A 23,375-nucleotide genomic window follows, 5' to 3' on the forward strand; every position below is an offset into this window, starting at 1 on the left:
ACACACACACACACACACACACACACACACACACACACACACACACACACACACACACACACACACACACACACACACACACACACACACACACACACCCTTGTTCGTTCCCTTCGTTCACCTGGACAGTGGACATGGACACGCTGATGCGTGAGAGCGACATCATCGTGGCCACGTGCGCGCTGACGCCGGAGACGACCAACATCTTCAACGCGGAGACGTTCAAGAAGATGAAGAACAGCGCCATCATCGTCAACACGGCCCGCGGCGCGTGTGTCGACCAGGACGCTCTCGTCCACGCCCTCAAGACCGGCGAGATCAAGGTCGTGTCGTCGTCGTCGTCGTGTGTGTGTGTGTGTGTGTGTGTGTGTGTGTGTGTGTGTGTGTGTGTGTGTGTGTGTGTGTGTGTGTGTGTGTGAGTTCATTGGAAATGGGCACATTGTCCTGGATATCAAGAAGAAAGAGGAACAAGCAACCCTGAAGTAGCTTGGAGAAAGGAAAGAGGGGGAAGGGGGACTGATGTCAACAAAGTGCGCGTGTACGTGTAGTACACGTGCGTGTGTATCATCGGCAATGGGTAAGGCGAAAGACAATCGTCACCGCACTGGCACGACTGCGTGCATGTCTCTTGTGCGTCGGGGTTGGATTGTTCATGATAATTTCGCTATTGTCCTCATCTGACACACACTCGCACACGCACACACGCACACACGCACGCAACAGCGTGGAAGCGCGGAAGGAGAAGAAGGGAGGAAGAAGGGAGGAAGAAGGGAGGAAGAAGGGAGGAGGGAGGACAAAGGAAGGAGGGAAGCCAACAGGCTGGAGCAATGTCCTTCGTGGAACTCGAACAAACTCCTCTCGAAATTTGCACTGCTTCGCTCAGTTAGAGCGTGCTCACTCACCAGTCAATGTGTGTTGGGAAAGGGTCTGCCTCGCTCGAACGGTGGCACGCGTGGGGTCTGTGTGGTGTTGCCTGCAAGCAAATGCTGGGAGGAAAATGAACCGCCGCGCTCTGCGCAAGTGCGTACTCTCTCAGCTGCTCTTCGGAGCTTCGGCGAGTTGTTTTCTGGCTTGAGGGTGTTTCTCTGTTGGCCACGAAGGTTCACAGCACTTCAAGGCAAGGGTGGGGGTGAATGTTGACCAACAGGACGACAAATCTTCAACAGGACCGCAAATCTTCCACGATGGAGTGGGGACCTGTTTGTGTGGGTTTGCTGTGTTTTGCTTCTTCGATCGCTTGGCTGGCGACGTTGACACGTGTTGGTCCAGCTTGTCGCTGGTCGGATGGTGGTGCGTGTGTGTTGGTCTGTTTGTGTGCATGGGAGAGCGCGTGCGCGCGAGTGAGATTGCGCTGGGCTTGTTTGAACAAAGCACCTCGGTTCTCGGCTGCTTGTCGGGTAGGTTGTTGTGGTTTGCTTGGTGGGCGTGCCTTGTTTGATCTGTGCTTCTCTTCTGGTGGTTTTACTGGCTTATGTTAAGGTAATGTAACATAACTTCAAGGAAGAGTTAGATGCATAAGTCACGAGGCAGTGTGACTGTCGAGCGATCATTGCTCAGGGTTGAAAGAAAAGGTTACATAAAGCAAGTCACGCGCACGCAATGTCGCAAAGCGAGCGTGTGTCGCGTGTCCTGTTGTGCCGTAAGTGAGCAAGGAAATCAAAGGAGCGGCACGGCGCTGCCGTGTCCTCATGTTCTTGTGATCGTTCATGCTTCTTTTTCGAGCTTGAAGCCTGTCCCAGTGATGTGACAAGGTGCCACTGCATCACATTCGCCTGCACTCAAAGGGAGCGTGGGGTAAAGACTCGTGTGAGGTTATGAAGATGTGCAGCATACAAGCGCGAACAGCACTGAGAGACAAAAGAAAAGAAAGTGTGAAGGATACACACACATGTGTGTGCGTGCAGGCATGTCGTCAGCAGGGGAATCGAATACGATCTTCAAGAGAACAACGTTCATTCAGTTGTTGGATTGCTCGCTGTATTAGCTGATTTCGCATCACCCGGCATGCAAAAGGACAAGAGAGGAGCGGAAGGGTGGAAAGAGGAAACAACAGGCTGAAAAACTGTGGAAACAGATGTAAAAGAGCTACAAAGAGAAAGAGGGTGTTGGAGAGCACAGGGCGCGCTTACTTACTTCCAGGTATCAGTGAGGCTGTGAGGGACGCCCTCCTTGGTCCCTGGTCCCAAAGAGTCAGCCATCCTTCCTGCTTGGTAAGCCTGCAGGCAATACACATACACAAACGCCAGACAAGCAGGAGGAAGAACCACACGCGTGAGATTTTCAAAGAGCACCAGAGAGCAACAGTTGCCGACCACTCCAGTACAAAGAGGGAGGAGACAGCGCTCACAGCACGCGCTCTGCCGCCACGACACCCGTCAGCAAGGGAAATCGAAATACAGTTCTTCAAGAACAAGTTCAGTGGCTCGCGAATGTATTTGCGTGTTCGCATCAACCAGGACAGCGTGGGCAGGCTTCTTTGGAGCGAGACAGGGGAAGAGAGGGGGAAGAGAGGGGGAAGGGAGGGGAAAGAAGCGTCAAAGGAGGGAAGGTCATAGTCGTCGTGGCTTACCAATCTTGTCGGGGAGAAAATGGAGAACAGCGCACGCGCGCGGTGCATACGCGTGAGTGCAGGCACAATGTGTGTGCTGTCCACGTGTGCGTGGTCGAAGAAAATGGCAGCCAGCCAACCGAGCCAAGCCGCTGCTGCTGTTGTGTCGTTGTGTTTCTGCGTTTCTGCCGCCTGCTGCTGAACGGCCACAGTACAGCGTCCGCATCGTCCCGATGGTTCCCACGATTATCCACGAATGATTTACAATGGCTTTCGACAAACGGTCTGTGTAGATTTATTATGGAATACTTGGACAAATTTTCGAGCCAAGGCTGCCGCGAAGAAAACAAAACCAGCACAGCGACAAACCGTTTTTTCGGTCTGTGGTGAGTTTGCGTTTGTGATGGTGTTGGGGTGCTGTGGAGTTGTAAGGACTTGCTTGATAATATGTGCCCTTCGCTTCGCACTGCCCGGGATGGGGGGGGGAGCGAGCGGGTTGCTTCGATCGTCACACACACACGCGCACACACAGAGATACAGAAAGCCAAAGATAGAAACACAAGTGGACACAGACACAGACACAGACACACACACACACAGACAGACACAGACACAGACACACAGACACACACACACACACACACAGACAGACACACACACACACACACACAGACAGACAGACAGACAGACACACACACAACCAAGTTCACCCAACAAGCCGGTTCACTTCTGTTTGTCTGCGTGGCTGTTGGTAGTGCAGTTGAAAAGGCTCGAGACAGTGGGCTTGGAAGTTCATAGAACAAAGCCTGAACCATGAGTCGCTACGTGCATCTGCTGAAACCCATCCGGGACCTGGCAGACAATTGGAACGTGGATGTTGCTCGAGAGCTTGAGCGCTACCTCGGCGAGGTGTGCATTTGTGCATGTGTGCATGTGTGCATGTGACCAAGTGGCATTTGCCCGGCAAATGGTGTGCAGATCTTCGCTCACCCACCCAACACCCACCCAACACACAATCACACACACTCACATACACACACGCACACACACATACACACACACACGCACAAACTCCAGATTGAGGAGCTCTCGTTCGAGTTTCAGGGCGAAGAAGGCAACTTCAACTTTGCAGAGGCCGCTTTGCTCATCCAAGGTTCTGCGTGCGTCTACAGTCGCAAGGTAACCAGGACTGCAGTGTCGAGGGAGTGTGTGAGCGTGTGAGTGAGTGAGTGTGTGTGTGTGCGTGTGTGTGTGTGCGTGCGTGGAGAAGATGTGTATCAACAAACGCAACACACACACACACACACACACACGCACTCGCTCGCACACACACACACACACACACACACACTCACTCAATCACACGTACACGCATATGCTGCGCATGGAGCGGGGTTGGAATGGAAGTTGAGCAACGTAGCCTCGGGTCTTGTCATTACTCGTTGTGTCAAACAAAGGCCCACTTGCAGACTTACGCTCAAATTTGCCCTCTCTCGCACACATACACCATACACCCACGCACACGATCACTTGTGCTGCTGTAGGTGGAGTACCTGTACAAGCTTGTCTATGACACGCTCGATCTGCTTGCATCAAAACGGTATGACACTCGTTTGTTCTGACACCCTCACATGCTCTCGGTGCCATTTGAGCTTGGCAACTCACACACACACACACACAGACACACAGACGCACAGACGCACTGTGGCACACACACAGACACACAGACAGACAGACAGACAGGCGCACAGACACACAGACGCACGCACAGACACACACACACACACTCTCTCTCTCTCTCATTTCCTTACAACCCACCCACGCCCCATTCCATCTCACACACAACCACACACAACTCGCAGACTGGCGCAGCACACCTCGTCCATCAACGACAAGGGTGAGGATGCAGACGTGGAGGAGCTGCTCCTCTTGGACAAACAGGCGCAGGAGGAGGTCAGTGCACACCGAGATGACAGGCATACACCTGTTGTGAATAGAACACGGGCTGGAGCAGATGTGTGCTGTTGCGAGGTCTCACCAGCTAGTGCTTCCTTTTCCTGCCCACTCGTGGCGATCTCTGCAGTTTCTGTCTCTGGACGACCTTCCAAACCAGCAGGACGAGGCCACGCTTCGCCTCAAGGAGCGCGAGCGAACACGACGCGTGAGTGTGTGCATGCACGTGGAAAATGCGGCTCGTGTGGGTGTAGCCGTAAACTCTTGGACAAACATGAACGCATCTCAATACCACGAAGCTCTCGTGTGTTCAGTTGAGGTCACCATTCAAACTGCACATCCCTGCATCCGCTCATCCACGCTTCATCCAACCGTCTCCAACACCCAATCCATCAATGTCCACCAACACACACACACACACACAACACCACATGCAGGAGATTGAGGCGCTGAGCCTGAAGTTGATGCCGCCTGCACTGCTCCCCGCCACGAGCGACGTGCCCTCGTCACAGCTCTTTGCAGCCAATGGAACCGCAATTGGCAACAGACACGACTTCAGAGTATGTGTTGTCTTGCTCACAAGTTCGCACAAATGTACATATGCTTGGATGCGTGTGCGTGTGTGAATGTATGCAGCTTTGCGGTTGCAAATTTCTGTGCGTGGGTTGCTCCCACCTCACCTCCCCTTCCTCCCTCCTCACATTCACTTCGCACCCCCCCCCCTCACTTCGGACCCCCCCCCCCCACCCTGCCCATGCTTGCATCCACGGACCAGATGAACACGTCAATTGTGCACGAGTCTGGCGCGCTCCTTCCAGGTTTGGACGACGTGCAGTTGGCTGATCAGACGCTGCCAGTGCCAAGCCGCCCCGCCTCCCAACTCCTCTCCCACATCAGCAACGCCCCACCGCAGGCTGGTGCTGTGGAGGGCGGTGCTCCCATGGCCATAGGCGGAGGTGATGACGACGATGACAACGATGATGGCCTCTTTGCTGGTGACTTTGACCATGGTGATGACGATGATGGGTTTGATGGTGCGGGCATGGGTGATGGCGCTGCTGCAGCAACCAAGCACGTCACATTCCAGACAGGTGTGTGTGTGCGTGTGTGCGTGTGTGTTTGGGATGCGTGTGTTTGGTGCCTGTTGTGGTGTGTGCGTTTGGCTAGCGCTTAGTGTGCTGCGTGTAGTGTGGTAGCTTGTTAGCATGTGCAAGCGCGCTGGCTGTGACGCCAGTCCTTTCTCAAACAACTTCGCCAACATCGCACATGATCACCCCCCCCCCCCCCAACACACACACACACACACACCACACACACACACACACACACACACACACACACACACACCACACACACACACACACACACACACACACACACACACACACACACACACACACACACACATCGCCAAAGGCCCCGGTGCTGGCTCGACGCCCGTGTGGGTGCAGGACAATGATGACGATGATGATCCGTGGGCAAAAGTTGATCCACACAGTCAAACAGACCAGATCACCGCTGCGGCAAGGAGCGCCCCATTCACCAAGCTCAACAGGTGTGCGATTGTTTGTGAGTTTGTTTGTTTGTGTGTGTGTTTGTGTGTTTGTGTGTGTGTGTTTGTTTGTTTGTTTGTTTGTTTGTTTGTGTGCGCGTGTTTGTGTGTTTGCTTGTTTGTTTGTCTGTCTGTGTTTGTGTGTGTGTGCTTGTGCGCTGCGTTTGTTTGTCTCAGCAGCGACATGTACGTTGCTTGCTTGCGCGTGCTGATTTCTGTGCTTGCGCGTGCTAATTTCTGTATTTCGTCCCCCACAATTGTCCCCATGTTTCGTTCTTGTGCACTGACAGCTACCGGCTTCCCAAGTCCATCTCCACGCTTGCAAAGGCAAAAGCACAGAAGACACAGAAGCAGAAGCTGCCGTCGCTGTCCACATTCTTCCAGACAGGTCAGTTGAAACTGCCTGCAGGCACTGCTCAGCAGAACTGCTGATGAACCCTGCATATGACCACCACAACGCGCTCATGCTCCTCTCACCACCAAACAATCCATTGCTGCACGGCCAGTGCGGCAACGGCAAGCCCGGCGCGGCGCGTCTCGCAGCTCGCTGTTGGCCGTCGACCCCGCCTTTGCTGCTGTTGAGCACATTGTGCACAAGGAGGACAGGAAGCGTGCCACTGTTGCCGCACAGCGCCGCAAGCAGCAGAAGCTGGTACGTGCCGCGTGGTGATGGTGGTGATGGTGGTGGTGGTCACTGCTTCAAGTTTGTCAATTACAGGGCGTGTTTTTTTTTTTGTTGCTTTTGCTGCTGTGCATAGGTTGCTTGCGTCGTGTATGCGAAAGTGATACTGCTTGTCATCACGCTGGCTCTTGCGAACACTGACACACTGACTCCCATGCATTTCCCCGCTTGGGGCGCACACAGGAGCAAGAGAAAGCGTTGCAAGAAGTGTGGAGGCAACAGCACGAGCAGTCAGAGGCACAGGCAGACGCTTGGCAAGGTTCGCCGGCATTTGCATCGTGCTTCATTGTTTGCTTGCGTGCATACATGTGCATGTGCGTGCGTTTGCGTGCATGCAAGTACGGGTTTGTGTGTGCGTGGGTGTGCGTGGGCGTGCGTTTATGCGTTGATATGTGCGCACTGCGTTCTGTTGCCTCTCAAGCATCTCCATCCACGCAACTTGCTCTGGGTGCTGCAGGTTTCACGCATTCGGACAACGACAACGACGATGCGTTTGCAGACGACTTCGGAGGCAACGATGACGATGATGATTTTGGCGATGGGGACTTCAACACGGTTGCACACGCGGACTTTGGTCCATCCGAGGTGCGGGCACCAGGTTGCGTTGATTGCATTCTCGTGTGTGAGCCAGCGTGGTGGAGTGGGCTGCACTCGTGTTGTTGTTGCACACTGTCATTCCCAGGGCTTGGTCTTTCATTCTCGCTCAGTGACATCCTCTTTCCCTTTCTCCCTCACCCACACAACCATCATCACCATCATCGCACATCACCATCCATCGTCACTGCCAGGAGTTTGACGTTGCGGAATCCGATGGGAATGCACGTGGTGATGTGGAGGTGACGACAACATACGAGCAGCTCGTTCGCCTGCACGTGGTTAGTGCGGTGCTGTGTTGTGTTGTGCTGTGCCGTGTCGTGTTGTCCTGTGTTGTGTTGTGTTGTGTTGTGCACATTGTAAGATGGTGTAGTTCCATGTGTTTGTGCATCCGATGAAGTTGTGGATTGAAAATACGTATTGTGGAATGTGCACCGTTGCAACATGCCGTAGCGTTTGTGTTCATGCTCGCGTTGGCGTTTGTTCTCATTCAACACTCCATAATGCGTTACCACCCGTGTGCTTCACACCTCCCTCGTCCAATACTCTCCTGCCACAGGCGCGATTTGTTGCAGAGTCACAGAAGTACGTGCAGGAGACTGAGCTCTCGCGTCGCGTGCAGGAGTGGGAGGACCGCATTCGTCCTGTGTTGGAGGAGGAGTCCAAACACCGTCCGTTTGACATTCACGAATACGGATCAGAGGTCCTCGAATCCTTCCCCACAAAGGGCAAACGTGCGTTCAACCCTGCCCCATTTGCTGCACCTGGAATTAATTGTGTGTTTGTGCACATGTGTGTATGCATGTGCGTGAATGTGTGTGTGAGTGAGTGTGTTTGTGTGTTTGTGTGTTTGTGTGTTTGTGAGTGTGTCAATTTCTGTGAATGAGTGCGAAAGGTACGATGGGAGAGTTGGACGCGTGTGTGGTGTGATCAAGCGACGATGGTGTCTTGGCGGCCTTCCCATCCAGTCGTGCTGCTCGCCTCACCATATATCACCGCGTGCAACGCTATGCACTCCATGTCTCTTGTACCGCAGTCCGCAATGCACCGCGCATGTTCAGCGAGGTCGTGTGCGCAAAAGACCCCTACGAGGTTGCCAGGAAGTTCCTGGCCACGCTCCAACTTGCCAACGCGGGCAACGTGGCGATTGAGTCTACCGATATGGAGGATGCAGCCATCAGCGGCGATATTCCGCTCAAGCTTCTCACCACCAAGAGGGTACGTTGTGTGTGTGCGTGTGTGTGCGTGTGTGCGTGTGTGCGTGTGCGTGTGTGCGTGTGTGCTTCTGGTCATGCCCGCAAAGTCAACATTTGGATGAAGGATTCCTGTGTTGTGAGCGGGTATCTTGTGGGCTCCGTGTCTTGTATCATTCTCAAGTATGACCAATCCCCGAATAACACACACACACACACACACACACACACACACACACACACACACACACACCACACACACACACACACACACACACACACACACACACACACACACACACACACACACGTCCGTCTGTACATGCCTCAGCACCACGATTCGCTGCAGCAGCACTTCCTGGCCGGAACTGGTGGTCGTATCGGCAGCAGTGATGACGATGATGACGACGATCTCTGATGCGTTGCTTGCATGCACGTGCTGCTAAGATGAATTTTGTTGGATGGATGGACGATGGGGTGTGTGAGCTGATGCCGTGATGTTCCTATCATTCTTTCTTGTCCTGTTTTGTTTTTGAGGTGGGCGGCTCGGGCGCAACATGTTGATGAGCAATTGTCACATCAACCGTTTGCGATGCACGCGTTGTGTGTGATGCTTCGCATGATGATTTCCACCCCTCGCCCTCCGTTCAATGCCAGAAAGCCAAATGATGGCACCCTTTTCTTTTGTAAGTTTTGTACCATGCTTTTGCTGTTGTCGTGTGTCGTGTTGCCTTTGCCTTATCTTCCTTGCTTGCTTGCTGAATTACTTACTTGACGCCTTGCTTGTGTGTGTGTGTGTGTTTGCTTTCGTCGTGTTGGGTTGATGTGACATGGCTTCCCTCTCTGTCTTTGTTGGTCTCTCTCGCTGGATCACGATGCTGTGACGAAGGCATGTTGTAGTTGAAGAAGTGAACACGTAACAGTGACAAGAAGTCACAGAAAACAGGAAGAAAGGGGATGGGTGGGGTGGGGATTGGTGGATACATGCGTCGCATCGCTGCATGGAACGTGCACAAAGCAAACTAACAAGTCGAGCAGCGCGCACGCTATAATGCATAGTGCACACATGTGAACTACAAGTGGTGTCGGTTGATTTGATAAAAGGGGCTGTGCTACTAACGGCATAAGGGCGTGCACACAAACGGAGAAGGGCAGAACTCAAAGGGCACGTTGTCGTTCTCAACGAAGGGGGTGTGCGAAGATGCAAGAGTGGTAGTGGGGAAATGTGGCGCTCGCTCATGTGTGTGCATGTGCGCGTGTATGTGCATGTGTGTGCGCGTGCACCACGCATGAACATGCACAAGTGCACACGAGCGCACACGGAGCTGCATGCATTGCTCATTCCTCGCCAATGTGGTCCCAGCCGAGGTAGGATGGCGGCACATACTTGATGTCTGTGTCAATGAGCAGGTATGCGTTGTCAAACACGACCTGGGTGTTCGTGAACTCCACACCATCAATGGTTGGAATGGGCAGTCCTTTTGCAATCGCCTTGTTGATGCCGGGAACAAGCGCCTCCTGTGGTGTGCAAGTGTGTGTGCGTGTGTGTGCGTGTGCAAATGCGGTGAGTGTTGGAGACAGGTTCGCTCTCATCCACAGCGGTGGCTGAGCGTGAACACGCTGCACACGATTACTGTCTCACAGACACAGGCACAGACACAGGCACAGACACAGGCACAGACACACAAACACAAACACATTCACACACATGCAGAGACATTTGCACCTGGCAGAAGAATGCGATGACGCTGTCGAGAACGCTGACATCAATGGGTCCAATTTGCGTGGACACGAGGGTGAGGTTCACGTTGAGGAACGTGAGATTGCCGTGCAAGTAATGGTCCGGCGTCACCCACGCCTGATGTCGAAGACAAGCACAAGACAAGGAGCGGGTGAGCAGAGGATGGGGCGGAACAGAGGTGAACAGACGGATGCACACACACACACACACACACAGACAGACAGACAGACAGACAGACAGACAGACAGACACAGTCACACATACACACACACAGAAACAGACACAGACACACATGCAGACACAGACACACATACAGACACAGACACACACACACACAGACACACATGCAGACACAGACACACAGACACAGACACACACACACACAGAGAGACCGTACGCAGCCCCCTCCACACACGCACATTGGCGGAGGCCTTCACGGTGACATTCATGGAGAAGACGGGGATCTTCTTGTTGTCCTTGTCCACAACATCGGCAGTGAGGAGGAAGAAGAGATACGCGCTGCCGCCCGACGGACGCACGTCGAGACGCACCGGAATCTCCTGTGCATCAAACTTGATGTCCATGGGGCGGTTGGGGTACTTCTTCTGCAGCTGTGGCAGCAGCTTCCCGATGCTGGACGTGTTGAGGCCAAATGGCCAGTCCGATGGCACGTCGCTGGGAGTGATGAGAAAGTCGAGCTCGCCGCACTGCCCATACACCCACCCGGCCTTGAGCGAGTTGAAAGGAGATGGGAGGGGGGTGGAGGAGAGGAAGGCATGGGGGAGGGTTGATTGTGGGTGAGAGGGAGACCGTTGGTTTGAAGTGTAAACGTCCACCAACCAAACAGCCAACCAACCAACCCAATAAACAGACAACCAGACAACCAGACAAACACACAAGCAGCGACAAACCACATGTTGCACCAACGTACCGTCTCGACGGTGTATGCTGAGACAGCGACATAGAACATGCGTGTCGCTTTTGCTGGGGCGGGGATGGCCGGTGGACTGAACGGCGCCTCCGTGGTGTTGTGCGCAAGCTGGAAGAACTCACCCTGTCAAATGAAGGGCACGAAGCGCAAGAAAGGGAGAGTGTAAGCTGCAGGATGGTGCATCGGCAATGTCACACACACACACATCCACACACACACACACACACACACACACACACACACACACACACACACACACACACACACACAGACACAGACACACACACAGACACACGCTGCTTGTCGCTCACTGCAAAATGTACACACACACACACACACAGACACACAGACACACACAGACACAGACACACACACGCACGCATGCACACGCAGCTTGTCGCTCACTGCAAAATGCACAACAGGAGCAAGGTTGGACCTTGTGGGCGGTGAGGAGATACTGCGACGTGGTGGTTGGCGCCTCGAGAAACTCAAAGTTGACGAGCGCACACTTGTCGAGACGGATTGTTTCGGGAAGTGTCGCCAGGGCCTTGAAACTGACTTCAGTATTGCGCACAACTCCACATAACACAGACACAGACACAGACACAGACACAGACACAGACACAGACACACAAGCACACACACAAGCACACAGGCACACACACACACACACACACACACACACACACACACACACAAGCACAGACACAGACACAGACACAGACACAGACACAGACACACAGGCACACACACCCGTCGCCTCAGGCAGCAGCAAGCGTGCGCAGGGGCTCGTCCAGGCCTTGGAGGGCGTTCGTAAACGCCTTGTGGTGCAGCTGCTGCAGTGCGGCCAAGCCATCGCGACACAGCGCAATCGTTTGCTGGCGCACAAACATCTGCACGTCGTCATCAGCACCTGCACTTCCGGAACCGTCCTGCGGCGCGTGCCTGGGATGGCGCCTCCTTGCGCGACTGCTGCGGCGAAGCAGCTTTGCAAAGCACCGCACAAGCGCAGCCGTGGGCAGCGTGGTGCTCGTGTAGTAGCACATGTTCCGGAGCGCATAAAGCGCCGTCAGCGCAACCGTCGGATGCCGCTTCTCAGACGTGAGCGAAATGACGCCGTCCGTGATTGCCAGCCGCGACACACGCACGCGGCCTTCGGGGTACAACGTGTATGTCGCCAAGAACGCACACAGCTGAAGCTGCAGCTCTGGTGGACCAACCCCGCTGCTGCTACCGCCATTACCACTGCTACCGCCATTGCCGGCTTGTGAAAAGCCACCAGAACCGTGTTCACCACGCTCCACACCTTCGCCGTGGGAGTGAACTGAACCTCTTCGCCGGCTCGCCGCTTTGTTGCCACCGTTTCCACCTGCTGCCAAGCTGACCTTGAGCCACTTGTCGCGAATCACATCCAGCATGCGCTCGCTCTGCAGCAGCGGGCGGAACTTGGAGCAGGCACACACGTGCTTGCACAGCCCCAGGATGAGGGCAGCTTCCTCAGCCTTCACGGCAGCCGAGGCAAACCGCTTCAGGACAAGCCGAATCACCTCTTCAAACTGAGCCAGCGCCTCAGAGTCGATGGCCTGCACCGTGGCAAGCACGCTCGTCACCGCACGCAGCCACCCCTGACGCAGGGTGTCTGTGCCACTGCAGCATGTGTGGGCTCCCTCGAGCGCAGACATGAGCGGCGTGAGCGCGTCCACAGTGCACGCTTCGTCCGGGTCGTGATACAAGCAGCACGTGATGACGCGGAGCGTGTCGTGAATGGCAGTGCGTACGCGAGCCAGCCGCATGTTGTCGTGTCGAGCAATCGCGTCCTGCTCATGCTCCTTCAGGCGTCGCAGCGACGCCGCACACAGCTGGCGAATTGGCTCCAGCGTCTGCGTGTCCGATAGCCCTTGCACAAACACGCAAAACTGGGACAGCAGCCCACACAGATGCGTGCGCGCGCCGCCCAGGTCCCCAATGTCGAAACACTCGTCCCACAGGTGTCGCAGTGACTGCAGGTTGGCCAGCACATCGTGTAGCATGAAATCGACAACGGGTGGGCCAACCAATTGCGCAGATGACAACACTGCTGCTGCTGCTGCTGATGATGATGATGATGCTGGTTCTTCCTGTGCTGCGCCCTCGCTACCACCACTCTCGCCTTCTTTGGTCCCAGCCAGGACAATGCCACCACCACCATTGTGTCGATATCGATGACTCTGCTGCTGTTGCTCCTGGTGGCTATATTGTTGTGCGAGGTGAGGCATGTTCTCAAGCAGTGCCAGCCAGTGGGCGGGCTGGAACTGGCACACAAGCACGTGTAACATGCCCGTGCATTGCTGGAACGTGAACGTGAGGGAGCTCACGTAGCCTTGCACCTCAGCCCGTGGCAAGCCAACAGTCAGCGCGGGAATAAGACCAGCACCCAGTCGCCGGCACACGCGCAGAAACTCGGGAACGTGCACAGCTGCCGCTTCCAACACATCATATGCTGTCGTCAAGTGGAGATCCTCTTCAGCGCCACCATTCCCAGCTCTCGTGTTGGCTCCGTCGCCTCTGCGGTGCTGCTGCAACAGAGAGCGCCGCACGTCGGGCTCCTGCACACAGAGGCATGCGCACGCGCACATGTCTGACGTCAGCGCCAACAGCTGCTGAACAAACTCCACGCGAACTTGCACTGCGGCTTCTTCAAACGCATCATCACCCCCCGTCGTACGTGTTGCAGTGCCCGCTTGTCCGCCTCCCATCTCCGCGCCTTCCACAGTCCAGTGCCCACCACCACCACCATCTGCCTCGCCGTGAGTGCTTGCTCCAACACTGGAGGTGCGGTTTTGTGATTGATCGAAAGATGAAGACGATGCTGCCACTGGTTCGCGTACACTCACAGACCCGCGTCGCACAAGCTGCTGCACTTGCTCGTGTGTTGTGGGCACCGCAAGTTGCACAAGTTGGCCCATGCGAATGAATGTAGTCGCCAGGTGGCGGGAACACCACTTCCGCAGTCGGGACAGCGTCCCCTGGCGAAGCCAATAGGGCGCGTTGATGTCAGCGTACACAGCCCGGCACAGGCGCAGCGTGGCAGACAGCAGCGTGTCTGTCACGGTCATGGGGGAGCGGATCGTCGCCTCAAACGTGTGCGCGCAGTTGTCATGGGGGTTTCCATGACCGTTCTCTCTTGTTGAGCTCTCCACCGCTGTTGACACATGCAACTGTGACCAGCACGTGCGTAGCAGGACATCCACGCCCGTGCACACGTGTGCCCGCGCAAATAGCCGCGCACCGTGGTGGTGCAGCAAACCGTGCACAGTTGTGCAGAACAGACTCAGCCCCTCCTCGCCCAGGCCAACGTCACACAGCGCAGGCAGCGAATCAAAGAAGTGCATGGCCCCAAACACGCGGTGTGTTCGCACACGCACTGTCATCATTCGCCCACCCTCGCCCACAGAGACGTCGTTCACGCTCGCAGCAACAGCGGCGGCGGTAGTATCATCATCATCATCATCACCATTGCCATTACCATTATCATCACCACTGTCAACATCCCCAGGCTGCTGCAGGGCCGCCCAGGCATCAGCAGGAAGTGGCAGCAGCACGCGCGAGGCGAGCGATGACAGTGCCTCCATGCATGCAACGCGCACGCACGGCCGCACGTCGCGCCGGTACAGCAGAGAGAACAGCACATCCACCGCGGAGACGGACGCCCCACTGTAATCGTCCTCAGCGTGCTCATTGCCATCGCCATCATCCTCAGCACCACTCCCGCCACGCGCGCTGGGACCGGCACCCGAGTTGTCGGAGCCTTCGCCAAACACAGCTGACGCAGGCAGCGTGCATCGCAACAGCTGTCGAAGCGCCAGCGGGCTGCTGCTGGCGAGAGATGCAAACAACTGCAGAGCAAGCGCCGCCAACACGGCGTCTCTGTCATGCATCAGCACGAACAACCATGACAAGGAAGCGCCTGCGCTTGGTGTTGCGTTGGACGCGTCGCTGTTCGCTTGCTGTTGCTGGAAGGCCGGCGACGAAGGGGTAAACAGCTGCAACACATCAACATCTTGCGTGTGGGTGCTGTCGTGTCTTCCCCGAGCGCTCTTGCTCTTTCCTCGTTTCCCTCCGCCACGGTCGTGACCACCACCGCCAGCATGACCACGCGACTGCCGGTGTCGTGACGCTGATAGTGTATACGTGCCCAGCGGGGACGGTTGCGTCATGAAATGCTTCTTCAGGGCGTTTTGCTTCGAATGTGTGCGCTGACTGCCGTGTCCACTTTTCCGAAGCGCCGACCCGCGCTCACGCAATCGTGGCTCGCCCGGGCGTGGCAGCATCGTTGCTGATGCTGTGGATGCTCGTCCAGCGGCGTGTAGCCGTTGCTGTTGGTGCTGTTGTGCGCGTGTACGCCGACGACTGGCACCACCTTCACGCTGGGATGATGCTCCATCCACCGCGTATGTGTGATCCGCATTGCCACCGCCGTTGTCTTCATCATGGGTGCCAGGTCGGTGTGAGGACGACGATGACGAGAAGGGGCCAGTAGTGTGTGTGTTTCGCCGGATTGCCTGCAAGCAGCTGACGAGAATGCTCAGTGTGGCCTTGAAGTGACCCTTCTCCTTGAAGCTGAACGTGCCAGACCACGCCTTTTGCGTCGTGTCCATGAAAGGGTGCATGATGGGTAGAACTAGGTTGATGATGCGCGCAGCAAGCTTCGTGCTGATGCCATGTGCAAATGGGCCATCGGCTTGGCAGATGGCTTGCGTCATGGCTACCGCACGCCCGAGAACGAACAGATCAAAGTAGTGTGGGTTGTTGAGCGCAACCTGAAGCGTGACCAGCGCCTGCTCTCGAAGCCGTGCCACCGGGGCAGCAACCCTCAGCCTGCCGCATGCAGCAACAACAGCGAGCTCCAAATCCAGCAACGCATGCACAATGCGGTTCAACACGTGCTCGCCACCAACGTTGCCTCGTGAGGTGTCGTCATTAGCCTCCTCGTTGTCACCGTGATGGGGGACACTGTCGCTGTCCGTCGTCGCAAAGGAGGTGCTAGTTGTGGCACTTGCGCGCCAGACGCCAAACGATGTGCCAAGCTGGCGTGCACGCGTCTGCGATGTTGTGGGTGGTAGTGTTGTGGCAGTTGTTGTTGCTGCTGCTGCGGCCAGGGTGTCTGAGATGAAGCGGGCGCTTGTGGCCGCGCTGCTTGCGCCGCTCATCGCAGCAGCAGCACTGCGGAACCCATCCTCATCGCCTTCATTGCCACCACCAGCACTTGCCTGGCCAGCTGTTGTACTCTCGCCACGTTTCATTGCCCGCAAGATGAGGCGCTGAATGTCGGCAGCCGCAGCGTCCAGCACCCGGCACAGGCGTCGCACGCACCGTCGCCGCCATGGTGCGGTCTCTGTGGACGACAGCGTTTGCTGGCCGTTTGTTTCTGCATGCTTCTGATTGTCGGCATCGTTGGTTGAGAGTGTGTCCACAAAGGAGGAGATGGCTTCAAGAAGGGTGCACAGATGTGATACAAAGGTAGGCACTGAGCTGCCCGCCGCGTTGGCAGTGTCCGCGCGCAGCGATGTTTGGGTCGATGGAATGCCGCTCGTGTCTTCTTCGCCAGCGTACCGCGATGATGACAGTGATGATGCGGAGAAGCGCGCGCGTGACCTGCCCAGTGCCGTGTGGGGATGACGTGCAGAGCTCGCAACAGGCACAACAGCTGCTGTTGTCGCCGCTGTCGTCGATAGCCGGACGAGAGAGCGCAATAGGCTGGCAAGAGCCGGCGTACATGTGGCTGGGCGACTGGGCTCAGTTTGCATCAGCAGCGTGAACCGATCAATGAGCCGAGCCATTTGCTCCTCAGAGGGAAGGTGGCTGCCCGCTTGCTCGCGTGCCCGCCATGAGTGTGGCTCGTGCAGTTGCGACGCAAGCATATCTGTCACCCCGACGGCCCAGCGTTCCAGGTGCTGCATGCATGGCGTGGCGGTTGCAGCGGCTGTCACGAGCTTCAGCACGTCCTCATCGAGGGAGATGTGTGCGGGAAACGAAATTTGCTGTCGGGACACCAGCTCCTGGATGGCGTCGAGCGATTTGTGTCGCATGAGAAGTTCTGTCTTGCGCACGCACTGGGGGAATGGCGTGGCCGATTCCCGCTGCTGCTGGCGTGTGGAGGCAGGTGCTGTGTGGATCAAAACGTCACGCAAGGGCGATTGCGACGTCGGCTGTGCTGCTCGGGCTTGGATCCATTGTATTGCTTCAGGTCCAAGTACGAGCAAGAGCTGCTCAGTCGTGAGCAGCGATCTCTGCTGCTGTGTTGTTGTGCCTCCAACGCTGACTGAGCTCATGTGCGTCCAGAACAAAGGGGAGCGCACGGCTGTTCGAAGCACGTGAAGGCATTCCGGGGACAGAAACCCGCTGTCGACGTCGTAGTCTTGCCACAAGATGCGGCTCACCAGAGCCACCGTCAATGTTTTTGCCTGGACGTGCGTGTGTACATGAGTGAGTGAGTGAGTGAGTGAGTGAGTGAGTGAGTGAGTGAGTGAGTGAGTGAGTGAGTGAGTGAGTGAGTGAGTGAGTGAGTGAGTGAGTGAGTGAGTACATGCATGTGCCCATGCGTGAGTGAGCAATTCTTCCGACACAGCCGATTATCAGCAATACTTTGCAGCAACGCACCGACGACGACGCTCGTGGAAAATGCACGAGGACGGGTGCGGCCTGTGTGACCTTGACGAGTGTTCGATAGAGCAACGCCAGTGGCGCAGCATTCTCCGACACGAGGGCATCAATCATCAACAGGAGAACCTGTGCACACGCGTCCAGCGCTCCTTCCAGCATGCCTGAAATACAAAGATGTCACGTGGCGTGGGATAACGTTGAACATGATGAGTACACCAGCAAATTCAAAGCAAGTGAATGCCCGCCTCACCGAGTGTGTTTGCAAGCGCCTGTGATAGAGCTTGTGATTCTGGCTGATTGTTTGTGGTTGTGGTTGTGCTTGTGTTCGAGTGTTTGTGTTTGTACAAGCGTACGCACGAATGTACACGCTCGCGTGTCTCACCATGAAGCAAACAAACCTTGTGGGATACGGGCTTGTGTGGCTGTGTCCGAGAGCAACAGCAAGCACACCGTGTGCATGCGTTTCCGCATGGCAGTCCCAACCAATGTGCCATCCTCCAAGAATTTGGACACCTGCAAAGAAGATTTCACACGAATACAGCCCACACGGCAATGAGGACCGCATGATTCATTCGCACACAAAGTGCAAGAAGAGTAAAACACAGGACGTGTACAATTACAACAGCATACTTCAGCTTCAAATGAGATGCCATCACACCGCATCAACACGTGAAAACACGCAGCAGCACATTGCCCTGCTTGCCAACAAACGTGCCTGGGTCAGTGCTTCCACGTGCGTGCTAGTGAGGGGTTGATTGCTCTCCAAATGCATCACAATCATATCGCACAGTCGTCCAAATCCAGCTGCATCGTACACCCCTGAAAGCATTGAAAGTTACATATGTGTGAGCGCGCGTGCGTGCATATGTGAGTGAGTGAGTGCATATGTGAGTGTGTGAGTGCGCGCGTGCGCGTGTGAGCTTCAAACGAGCACCAAATCGTATGCAAAGATCACCAACTCTCACCATACCGACCATGAAGGCGAGAGTGAGGGTTGGTTTGAAGCGGTGCTGACAGCATAGTCATGTATTCCTTCCAAGATATCGCAGCTCCAGTCTGCGCACAATTGTGAGTTGTTGATGTGAGCCAACGTTCCCTTGATTACCGTGAGTATGTACAAGTGAACAAACGACCAAACCAGAATGCAAAAGGCGAGCTGACGACATCACACACGCAAACACAGTCGCTCATGCAAGCACACATGCAAGCACACATGCAAGCACTTTCTATACAACTACAAAGACACGCGCACACAAACACACACTTACGCATACACACACATACGCATACACATGCACATACACGCACGCACGCACGGACACATGCACAGACCTCATGTGGAGGCAAGAGCTGCGCTGCCCAGTGTGCGAGCATTGGAGAAGATGTCATGCAGCACAGAAAGAACCACGCCGTTGTGTGTGCGTCTGGTGCAATGTATGGCTTCCATTGCGACAGCAGCCTGAATTGTTTGAATGGAGGCACGCAGTAAACCCATGCCAAATCATGCAAACACAAAGAGGTTGGTCAAAATGAATGTGCGAAGCGAAGCAGAAATACAACTGCGATCAATTGAATGGAAGCAGGGAGAGCGCATGCGTATTCACACAACAATGTCATGCACGCACTGTTCGCTGAGTTGCGGGTGCAGGAGCAAGAGCAGCCATGGGATTTGTGGCTCCAGCTCCTCCACGCCTGTATGCGTGTGATCGTTTGTTTGTGCGTGCGTGCGTGCGTGCGCGTGTGTGAATGTAAGGTGTGGTTGAAAGGTGCGACGAGTGACTGACGTGTGACAATGTGGCAAGACAATTTAAATCGCTACAGGGACGATGTATTTGTGGCAGCGAAGTTGTCGTACCTTGCGCTGTGCCAACCAGCGTTTCAAAGAGTTTGAATGTTGCAGAGACAAGAGCGCTCGTCTCACTCCGAGCCGCCTGTGCGTGGCCACCGGAAACGGAAGTGTGGGCATGAAACTGGTGCACGGTCTGGATTTTAAAAGAGAGGGGAAGGTAAGCGTAAGTTAGAGTAAGCAAGAAGTGCTGCAGCACATGCGCACGCACGCGCGCACGCACATATGCACATACAGACAAGCACACAAACGAATACACAACGCCAGTAATCACAACACACACACACACACAAACACACACACACACACACAAACACACTTGTCGATGGGAGAAGGACTTGGTTTGAATGGCGAGCGTGGGCAGCGCATCAGTGCGCGCGAGAAGACGGACAAGCGACTGAACAAACTTGGACTTTGTGCTGGTGCTGGGGACAATGCGCTCAAGCACGTGCGTGTGCAAGAGGTGCTGCACATGTGTGATGGCGGCGAGGCGAACGCGTTCGTCATGATGCAACAGCAGACATTGTGCAAGAGACGTTGCTGCCGTCGCGTCGGCCGGCACGGTGTGCATGCAGGCAGCGAGCCCTATGGCTGCCCGCACAAACGCAGAAGCTGTTGACGATGAAATGTCATCCACCACAAGCAGGGCGGCATGTGCATCTGCCAGGCGCCGGCGCAAGTGGGCAAATGCCCTTCGTTTTGATCCTTGTTGCCCTCGTGCGAGCACTCCTTCAAAGATTTTGAGGGGCGATGTTTGATCGAAGGTGCCCACCACACGAAACGCGGCCTGGACTGCTTCCCGAGACGCCTGACAGACATCAGCGAGGGTGGTGTTGATGATGATGGTGACATGGGTGAACGCAACGGTACTGGTAGAGGAGGTGCAGAACAGCAGACATGCTCGTATCTATCCACACGCCGTCAATCTCACATACACAAACCGCAGATGCACCCACAGGCACAGAGACAGGCAGACAGGTACAGAGACAGGCAGAGACACAAACAGACAGACAGACAGACAGACAGACAGACACACACACACACACACACACACACACACACACACACACACACACACACGCACATTTGCTCGTTTTAGGGAGGCCGTGTCAACACCCGCTTGATGGGCGCAGGCCAACGCGAGCGGCATCAGCGGTGGAAGAGCGTGATGCAGCCAGTCGTTTGAGGCGGCAGCAACAAGCAGCACGGCAACATTCTCAGACACGTGCGCACTCTCCACAGTCAGCGCGTGTACAACGTCCAAGAAGATGTGCAGTAAAGGAAGGCCGCAGAGCAACACGGGTCGCCGGGCTGAAAGAGAACGAATACATGCAAAAACACAAACGAAACGACAGCAGCAGAGCACAATACCAAAGCATGAACGTACGTGAGTGTGGTGAGATGCATGTCATCTATTCATCGACAAGCGCAGTACAACTGCGTTGACATGATTGTGGAGGGATGGAGTCATCAGCACAACTGCTCACAGGTTGACAAACACCACCGCCAGCGACTTACCGAGAACGGCCCGCAATGTGCTCGCTATCAATTCCACCACGTTTGTGAGCTAAGTGTCGAGTCACGAAATGTGTGTGTGTGTGTATGTACGTGTGTGTGTGAGTGAGTGTGTGTGTGTGAAGGTGAAGGGGAGCGCAAAGGGGCACAGCCCGTGTTCTTGCTACAACACACACACACACACACACACACACACACACACACACACACACACACACACACAGATAAAACGCGCACGCATGCGCAAGCACAAACCGTGGTCAGTCGCAGGTCATTTGACCAAGAAGCGCTCATGACAAGAGGCAGGCACGCGCGCAGGAGTGCAAGGCCGTGGGCAGCGTCTCCGCTCTGCAAAACGTTGCAGTCGACACGTGGCGGGGGTGTTAAGGGGTCAAGGCACGAAGAGCCATGATATGAGGGCATGAAGAGCCACAGTGTCCATGCGCATGTATGTGTGTACGAGTGGTTGTGAACATTGGAAATTGAGGATGAGGCGCTGGTGTCGACAAGTAGAATTGTGACTGCAGCTGTGTTGGTACTTGGCACGCATGTTCCATCACACGGAACATCGTACCGCAATGATGGGAAGAACGAGCGAAAAGATTGATTCGCAGAAGGAGAGTACGGTCTGAGCGGCCACATGTGGAAACCTACAGAATAGACGTGGGCATGTGGACGTTGTGAGTGAGTGTGCGTGTGAGTGTGTGTGTGTGTGAGTGAGTGTGTGAGTGTGTGTGTGTGTGTGAGTGAGTGAGTGTGTGTGTGAGTGAGTGAGTGACTGAGTGTGTGTGTGAGTGAGTGAGTGAGTGAGTGTGTGTGTGAGTGAGTGAGTGAGTGAGTGAGTGAGTGTGTGTGTGTGCATGGGAGCTACAATCGACAGGTTGACAGATCGACAGATGTAGGTGATGGTTGCCGTTACGCATACAATAAAGTCAATGGCCATCCTCAAGCACGACAAAACAATCAGGCAGACAAGTAAATGCAGCAAAGAACCCAATAAGAACCCAATCGCCAACACACAAACGAAGCGCAGGAAAGCCGCGGTATCGGGAACACATACGCAGCAATGTCGGGGTCTGATTCCGCAGAGAGGGTGGTGGAGAGCTTGGAAGCGATGGCGGTGAGCGCTCGCATAACACAGCGACGACGCTGCGTAAAAGTGTGCTTGTCGGCGGCTATGTCGCCTTCTGGTGCGTTTGCTTGCAGAGGGATGAACAGCGCCTGTATTGAAGCACGACCAACGTCATAATTAGGAACAAAGCGAGAGCATGTTTCTGAGGATGCGTGCTGTGGTAGCTCCTTTGTAGACGAAAGGACATAAATCCGCATGCCCACGCACACAAGTACGCACACACACAAGTGCAAACACAAACACAAACACACACACACACAAGTGCAAACGCATGTATCATACACACACACACACACACACACACACACACACACACACACACACAAAAGTCGATCCCGACAGCTTCGCACCTGCACGAGCGCAGGGTAGAGCATGAACGCTTCGGCGGGAAAGTCGCGAACAAGCACGTCAGCGATGAAGCGGCACGTCTCCTCGCACATCGACGGCACCAGGAGTTTGTCTGCCGATGCAAGCAGCACATCCTCGTCCGCAGCGCACAGCAGTCCAGCAGCTGCAAGGGTGGCGGTTTAAGTGGGCGCAAGAAACGATGAGAGTGTCAGAGGTTGGGTGTGTTGTATGAGCAAGGAGATGAAGCAGATGGCACAGGCAGCGACAGCAAGAGCGAGCAAGGACGATCTCAGGTACACACATACACACATGTTCGCGTGTGGTGAGGAGGTGTTGTTGCGGCAGTTCGGATGTTCCAGCCCTCTTCTTCGCTGAGCTCAGAGGCAGCAAAAGGTGGCGTGAAGCGTGCTCGCTCGTGTGGGACTCCTTGTGTCACAAGTTCAGCCATTTCCCGTTGCTGCATCAGGGATGAGAGACCACGTCTTCCACGATAGTGTTGCGGTTGTTGTTGTTGTTGTTGTTGTTGTTGTTGTTGTTGTTGTTGTTGTTGTTGTTGCTGGCGGGGCTGTGTCCTTGCTTGTGCCGAGGATGCAGCCTGCTGTGGAAGGGCCGATGCGGCGACTGTGATTGGGTACGGTGAGCCCGTATTGGGCGATGACTCACCAGATGTGCGGCGCGGTCGTCGTGGCCGCTGGGTG

The 23,375-nt window shown here is 55.2% G+C and overlaps 3 protein-coding genes across 3 annotated transcripts; 2 read left to right on the forward strand and 1 right to left on the reverse strand.

Moving 5' to 3' along the window:
• Nucleotides 1–134: 134 nt before the first annotated feature.
• On the forward strand, nt 135–486 carry PTSG_12879 (uncharacterized protein; the record flags this gene model as incomplete). Its single annotated transcript, XM_004989584.1, has 2 exons — nt 135–347; nt 421–486. 2 exons carry the CDS (start codon nt 135–137, stop codon nt 484–486), a joined length of 279 nt encoding a protein of 92 aa, XP_004989641.1.
• Nucleotides 487–2,867: 2,381 nt separating this feature from the next.
• PTSG_09385 (uncharacterized protein) lies at nt 2,868–9,448 on the forward strand. Its single transcript, XM_004989585.1, has 17 exons — nt 2,868–2,934; nt 3,304–3,457; nt 3,626–3,727; nt 4,093–4,148; nt 4,411–4,501; nt 4,632–4,709; nt 4,939–5,061; nt 5,277–5,592; nt 5,918–6,056; nt 6,344–6,441; nt 6,560–6,705; nt 6,919–6,994; nt 7,193–7,320; nt 7,524–7,610; nt 7,889–8,063; nt 8,366–8,547; nt 8,854–9,448. The coding sequence occupies exons 2-17, from the start codon at nt 3,362–3,364 to the stop codon at nt 8,938–8,940; spliced, it is 1,980 nt and encodes a 659-aa protein (XP_004989642.1). The 5' UTR covers nt 2,868–2,934; nt 3,304–3,361; the 3' UTR covers nt 8,941–9,448.
• Nucleotides 9,405–23,205, reverse strand: PTSG_09386 (uncharacterized protein). The gene is made up of 21 exons (XM_004989586.1): nt 22,987–23,205; nt 22,680–22,840; nt 22,258–22,418; nt 21,772–21,847; nt 21,453–21,545; nt 21,201–21,249; nt 20,767–20,993; nt 20,002–20,490; nt 19,692–19,818; nt 19,462–19,528; nt 19,169–19,295; nt 18,811–18,892; nt 18,552–18,655; nt 18,235–18,349; nt 17,834–17,997; nt 12,014–17,637; nt 11,631–11,748; nt 11,195–11,317; nt 10,683–10,991; nt 10,249–10,380; nt 9,405–10,040 (listed from the first exon to the last, which is right to left on the reverse strand). Exons 1-21 carry the CDS (start codon nt 23,138–23,140, stop codon nt 9,861–9,863), a joined length of 8,682 nt encoding a protein of 2,893 aa, XP_004989643.1. The 5' UTR covers nt 23,141–23,205; the 3' UTR covers nt 9,405–9,860.
• Between the last annotated feature and the right edge of the window lie 170 nt (nt 23,206–23,375).

Source organism: Salpingoeca rosetta, assembly GCF_000188695.1.
Source record: "Salpingoeca rosetta unplaced genomic scaffold supercont1.28, whole genome shotgun sequence".
NCBI lineage: Eukaryota > Choanoflagellata > Craspedida > Salpingoecidae > Salpingoeca > Salpingoeca rosetta.

Coding starts and splice junctions, on each gene's coding strand:
- PTSG_09385 (XM_004989585.1), top strand. CDS start 3,362: ATGAGTCGCTACGTGCATCTGCTGAAACCCATCCGGGACCTGGCAGAC. Junction 6,442..6,559: donor GTCCACATTCTTCCAGACAG/GTCAGTTGAAAC, acceptor CTGCACGGCCAG/TGCGGCAACGGCAAGCCCGG. Junction 6,706..6,918: donor GCCGCAAGCAGCAGAAGCTG/GTACGTGCCGCG, acceptor GGGCGCACACAG/GAGCAAGAGAAAGCGTTGCA.
- PTSG_09386 (XM_004989586.1), bottom strand. CDS start 23,140: ATGCAGCAACGGGAAATGGCTGAACTTGTGACACAAGGAGTCCCACAC. Junction 20,994..21,200: donor CACATTGCGGGCCGTTCTCG/GTAAGTCGCTGG, acceptor GTTCTCTTTCAG/CCCGGCGACCCGTGTTGCTC. Junction 10,992..11,194: donor CAGCATACACCGTCGAGACG/GTACGTTGGTGC, acceptor AACTCGCTCAAG/GCCGGGTGGGTGTATGGGCA.